Source organism: Sinohyriopsis cumingii, unplaced genomic scaffold (assembly GCF_028554795.1).
Source record: "Sinohyriopsis cumingii isolate HCF-2022 unplaced genomic scaffold, ASM2855479v2 utg000160l, whole genome shotgun sequence".
Classification (NCBI taxonomy): domain Eukaryota; kingdom Metazoa; phylum Mollusca; class Bivalvia; order Unionida; family Unionidae; genus Sinohyriopsis; species Sinohyriopsis cumingii.
Window position 1 is genome coordinate 5,546,006 of NW_028315873.1, and position 6,259 is coordinate 5,552,264.

At 37.7% G+C, this 6,259-nt stretch overlaps 1 protein-coding gene across 1 annotated transcript; it reads left to right on the plus strand.

Moving 5' to 3' along the window:
* The first annotated feature begins 549 nt into the window (after positions 1-549).
* Positions 550-6,021, plus strand: LOC149774675 (interferon-induced very large GTPase 1-like). Its single transcript, XM_089944973.1, has one exon. The coding sequence runs from the start codon at positions 550-552 to the stop codon at positions 6,019-6,021; it is 5,472 nt and encodes a 1,823-aa protein (XP_089801099.1).
* Positions 6,022-6,259: the final 238 nt, after the last annotated feature.

Here is a 6,259-nt window from a genome sequence, read left to right on the forward strand (position 1 = left end):
CGTTGAGATGTTCTATTCTTTTTTGTTATTAGAATCATTGGCATCATCAGAAATGGCTAAAGGCTAGCAGAAACCCATGCATTTTACGAGCTTAGAGGAACTGTAGAAACTTGACAGATTCATGCAATGCTCTGAACACCATCGAGATGACTGAAGACATCTGTACTGACGAATATGAATCCATGTGTGTTCAACATAATACAACATTGACACATGAATAATAGCAATTTCTTGGTATTGTCCTTGTATAATATTTTAAGGCGGTGTCAATTACTGTGAGGATACAATTTAACATTTTAATAGATTTACTTCAATATATGTGTGATAAGTCATCCTCTGAAATAAGGCTTTGTCACCGAATTATGACTAAAACATCAGTGGTATATATCTAAATACAGAACTTTATAACAAAATTATGGACTACAAACAAATTATTAAAACGAAAGTAATGTTCAAAAAGTTTTCAGTTGGCAAATAATAATGGAAGACAACAAAGCAAACAAATAAATTAAACGAAATTGAGACAGATTCAGTTCTAAAGAAAGGCTAATGGAGCAACAACCCGATAAAGGCAGAAATGAGCGCGAATACGAAGTAGGTTCCGATGAGTTCAGAAGCCAGAATAGCGACCTAATGCCCATTCCAGAGAAGATTATGGCTAATCGGGAGTCAGGAGATATTTCTGGAGAAGAGATGAACGTGCTATTTGAGAACACAATCTTGCAGGGAGGTAAAAGGTTACAAATGGATGCAGCCGCAAATAAAACGCATTTGAGTTTTGAAAAAGAAGTAGCGGAAGACAAAAATGGTGGTCACCATGACGCAAGTAAAGGTGCAAATGTAAAACTCATTAAACGAGAAAAAGAAAAAGAAAAGAATGCACGTAGAACTAACACTCCCTATCCATCGATAAATACGGAAAATAATGAGACAGCTAGGCGCACAGAAGAAATAAAATCTGTTCAACAAAACTTAATGATGAGGTCGTGTTTGCATGAAGGTGTCAATAAACATGAAATGCAGATGAATTTTGAGCACAAGGAAGAACGATCGTCACATGTTTTGAAACAGTGTTTATATGAACCCGAACAAAATTCAACTATCGGTGATAAAGAAAATAACGGCTTGGAGAACGAAAAGGCTATGGAAAACAAATTGCTTGATGAAAATTTAAACCTGCCTCAGAAACAAATAAGATCAAATGTGGAAATCATTTGTGAAAGAAAACCATGCCACGTGACTATTAACGAAAATGTAAAACAAGCTTCATTGGACAATGGAGATGGATTATTTAAAGTCTTAACTATTTTGAATATGACGGACAAGTATCCTGGAAAGTTGACACGCGAAGACATGTTTCAGATAACGAGGACTTCATTATTTGACGAGCAGCCAAAATCTAACGGGGATTTGGCTAATTATTTCCTTCAGAACATTGCAAAGTACAATTACACAGCGAGAGAAATGTATATCAGTGGAAGTGGAGGCCAATTATCATCTACACTTCAAACTGAAAAGAAAAGTAAATTCAGGCAAAAAATGGAAAAACTAGTAGAAAAACACAAAGAAATAGACGTGAGCCCAACAGACGTTATAATTGCTGTATTTCTTTGTTGTGATGATATATGCCGACAAGATCTTGTGTACCATATGTGGAACTGCCGACTGGCTATTCCCCTTGTGATTCAGGAAACTCCACAACCTATCTTACCATCATGCTATATATGGCCATTAAGGAGTCTTATTATGAGGTGGGAAGCCCGATCTAATGAAGGGACTTCAATTCGAGACGGGCGTCTTGTGAAAGAACCCATCCAAAGCATTGCTTTTCTCAGACTTGGTGAAATTAGTATTTCGAAATCAGCTTTGATAAATAATATAATCAGTGTATCTGAAAAGACACACTCGATTTTTTTGCACAGAAACTCGCCAGGCTTCTCAAGACATCGTCATCTTGTAGATGGTCTAATTGATGTTGGTTGGTATTTTCCAACGCCGACAACAGAAGCAAGACGTCATGATCATTTTCAGGACGCAGTGATTTTTCTTAATTTGCATGGAGATGCATCTAAATTTCAGAGTCAAGTTTATTTGCTATCTAAGCTAGCAAATGTCATCACAATCCTGTGCAAAGTAGCAGATCTTCATAGTTGTAGAGATGTACTAAAGCTTTACCTCAATAACGGAAATGCTCTACTTTTCATATTTACCGACCAAAATATCGATACAAATGATGAAGCTAGCATTGATGACTGCATGGAAGATCTTCAAGCTGATGAGAATAATGTAGACTTTATGGTAATAGGCGATAAAACAAATGCAGAATTCGTAAGAGAGACAAGAAATAGACTTAGACTATTATCGAAAGGAAAAAATGTGTGCCTTGAAGATGCATTTTCTTCGAGCCTGCACATAATAGTTGATGAAAAAGCTGATGATTTTATTGAAGCTAAGAAAGATGCCCGAGAAATAATTAATGTGCTACGCAAAACTCCATACAATGAGAGAAAATGTTTGCATCTCCCTCTGCAGGACGAGCCATGGGTTAGATGGACTATTGCAGATAAGGAACGGCTCAGGACTACCAATAAGAAAAAGAATGAGTCTTTGGGGTCGTACATGGCAGGAAGATCGGAAATCATGAAGGAATGTCGATTAACACAATGGAACATCTTACAAACAGAGGAAAGTAACACGGTGCTTAAAAATTTCATTAAGTTTATAAGCACAGACAATATTAGAAAAAGGAAGCTATTTCTCAGGTGGCTAAAATTCGAATTTGATGATTTTTCCAGAGAAGAGGTCCGTCCCGTATATGAGAGATACCAACACATTATGAAACAATTGGCAACAGACGGGAAGAATAAAGAGGAACTAAAAGCAGAACTAGAGAAACTAGACCAGGAAGTAGCGATGCGATCTTTTGGACTTGAACATATGTTGAGAGAAATGGGCCAACGATATGAAGCCGCAGTGTGCTGCAAGAGCTTAAATGTGGATAACTTACCGGAACTTGCTGCAACTGTACTTCTCGATGGATACCCATTTGAACTCTTGGATGGACATGTCAATTCTGTTCCTTCTCTTTGGGTCCGAGAGGTGTTGAGCAAAGTAGAAACTATTCTAAGACACAAAGTCAACAAAGACGCATTCAGAATTAAAGTGATCTCAGCTCTGGGAATACAGAGTTCCGGAAAGTCAACCATGCTAAATACTATGTTTGGATGTCAGTATGCAGTTAGTGCAGGACGATGCACGCGAGGAGTGTATTGCCAGTTCATAAAAGTTGAAGAGACATTTAGACAGAACCTAGGAATAGATTATGTTCTGGCAATCGATACAGAGGGCCTTCGAGCTCCAGAACTTTCAGTGAGTGGTCAAATGGTAAAGCACGACAATGAACTGTCCACCTTTGTCATTGGTTTAGCAGATGTAACCATTCTAAACTTGATGGGAGAAAATAACACATATCTTGATGAACTTCTTCCTATATCGGTCCATGCATTCTTGAGAATGGAAATAACAACGGGTTCAAAACCAAAATGTGCAATTGTTCATCAAAACGTCAACAAGGAAGACGATCAAAAACTTATTCAGCAAGGCAGAATGCTTGAGGAAAAACTGAATAAAATGACAGAATTGGCCTGCAAAATTGAAAGAACTCCCACTAAATCCTTCATGAATGTTATTGAATTTGATGTCTCAAAAGACGTGTATTACCTGGCAGCACTTCTAGAGGGGATTCAGCCAATGGCACCAATAAGCCCGAGATACAGTGAAGAACTTAATGCATTCAAACGAACATTATTATCAAAAGATGGAAGTAGAGGTTCTAGATCGTTGTCTTCCTTTATAAAGCACCTTGATACACTTTGGAAGGCAATAAAGAAAGACGACTTCATTTACCAATTTCGAAATACAATTGAAGCAGAGGCAAGAGGTAAACTTGATGACTACTGGTGTGAAGCGAAATGGAAATTTCGACAGCCAATTCATGAAACCTTATTGAAAGGTTATGCACCTATACAAAACTGCGCAACTGAAAGAGAGGTAGAAAACCTAAGGACGTTACTTCAAGCGCGAATCAACCAGGAGATTTTCGAGGAACACAAAAAGCAAACGTCAGCACTTAAAATATTCATTGAAGACTCGGATACTATAATGAAAGAGGCAATGAGCAACTGGTCGGTCGATATGGACAAAAGATTTGATGACCTGCGCGCCGATTTGGAAAGAGAAACATCTATTAAGATCAGCAGTTTTGAAAGAACCAAAATGAGAGAACTTTTTCTCAGGAAAGAAAAGATTACGTATAAAGATAACATTAAGACTGAAATTGAACAGTTCGTCTCAGATGTGAAGGCCTTAAAACACAAACCCTTATCGGAAACAGAAATATCGAAGCTCTTTGAAAAACAATGGAGAAAGTGGAAATCACGGGTACTGAAAGAAAACCCTAGACCACAGTCATGTATCGACTTTGAAACTGATGCTTATAATGCTATTTCGGAGACATTTCCACGTGGAAAAAACGCGTTGAACAAATACCTAGGTAAAAGGTCAATCGAAAGTTATGACTTTGAACATTTTGAAGTAAAAGAAATTGCATCTTCTATGTTAGATCGATTGTGGCATATCATTGGTGTTTCTAAGACATCCAAAGATCTTACAGATTTCGTGGAAACCCTGTTCGAAAGAGTCGACATAAACCTTGAGTCACGAGGAGGAACTATCCAGCCCTATAGGCAAGAAGACATTGATGGAATCGTCATTCTTGCACAAAAACACTTCCAATCAAATAGAACACACATTTCTCTGAAACCAAGACACGAGGTCTATATAACTGTAATCCTCTGCGGTCATAGCATTAAAAAGCTGCGACAGTTTCACCAAGACTATGAGGACCAGATCAATCCTGAAGTTTTTTTGGAAAATGACAAATCTCATTACTTAAGAATATTCAAAGCACTTTATAATGAAGCTGAAACACTACATCTCCTCGTTGCGGATTGTCAGGAAATAATTAAGAAAGGAATCTTGGAAAAATTAACCAGGACATTCCCAAACAAGATGTTGGCTGATATGAGAAGTGCTTCATTCACCATGGCATCAAAATCTTTAGCTATCCTTGCCATTATGGTAGAAACAGCCACAAACGGAAGGTTTGAGGAATTTGATCTTCTCATCCGGAAACCACAGAAACGTGTTGTTCGTTATATTGCAAAATGCGTGGATAATCATGCCCATGGAAAGAGAAAGGTACTTCAAGACATATATAAAGCAACATTACAAACCATCAAAGAAGAGGTAAGATGGACCCTAGAGAAAAGCTGTAAAGATGCTAAAGATAACTTTCAGAGATGGCTTCAGAACTTTCACGAAAATGCAAAAGAGGTAATTGTTCTTGAAAATATTGATGGCCTTCAAGAGCTGGGAAAGGGTACAAAAATAGACATGACGGTATTTTTTCAAAACGTCAAGAAAGGATTTGATAAAACTGTCAGTGAGATTGGTTCTGAAATGACGCCTTATCTAGCAAAGAAGTATACATCATTTAAAAATGAAGTTGTTAGTGAAGTAACGAAGACCATCATAGGATGCACTGAAAGTTGCCCATTCTGTGGGGCAATTTGTATTGTAGCCCATGCAGGTCATGATGGTGATCATTACACCACGATCCATCGGCCACAGGGATGCAAGGGCTGGCACGACTCAGAAACAAAGGTTCTCGTGACTGATACCTGTCCTGTTCTTGTCGCTACTGAAAATGTCCGCTTCAGACATATGATGGATGGCAAAGAAGGATATTACTATTACAAGGAATACAGAAAGGTTTTTCCAAACTGGAAAATAACTTCAGATGAGACTGGAGAAGAAACAAGTTTCTGGAATTGGTTTTTTGTAGAATATAAAGAACAAATTGCAGGCGAGGAACTGAAAATACCTGAAATACCACCTTCATGGAAATATCTTGATCGTGAAAGTGAAATCCAAAAATTGAAAGATCAAATGAAGAAGTAGAATGCATGTGGCAGATCGTTGTAGATAACCTTGGAGAGTAGATTTATATAAAAATTCCGTCTCCGATAAAAATTTTAGCTTCGTGCCTCTAATTCAGATATGTCAAATCTGCGATGGAGTACAGATTACTAAGCTGAAGACCTTCAACGATTAACTCTCCTTTGTTTGAGTAGTCTGTGGTTTTCTTTACGATGAAATCAAAAACATTCTCTTGAGAAAAAAGTTTTCTTTCGTAACC

Bases quoted from the DNA above. Each gene is read 5' to 3' on its own strand.
- LOC149774675 (XM_089944973.1), top strand. From the start codon at position 550: ATGGAGCAACAACCCGATAAAGGCAGAAATGAGCGCGAATACGAAGTA.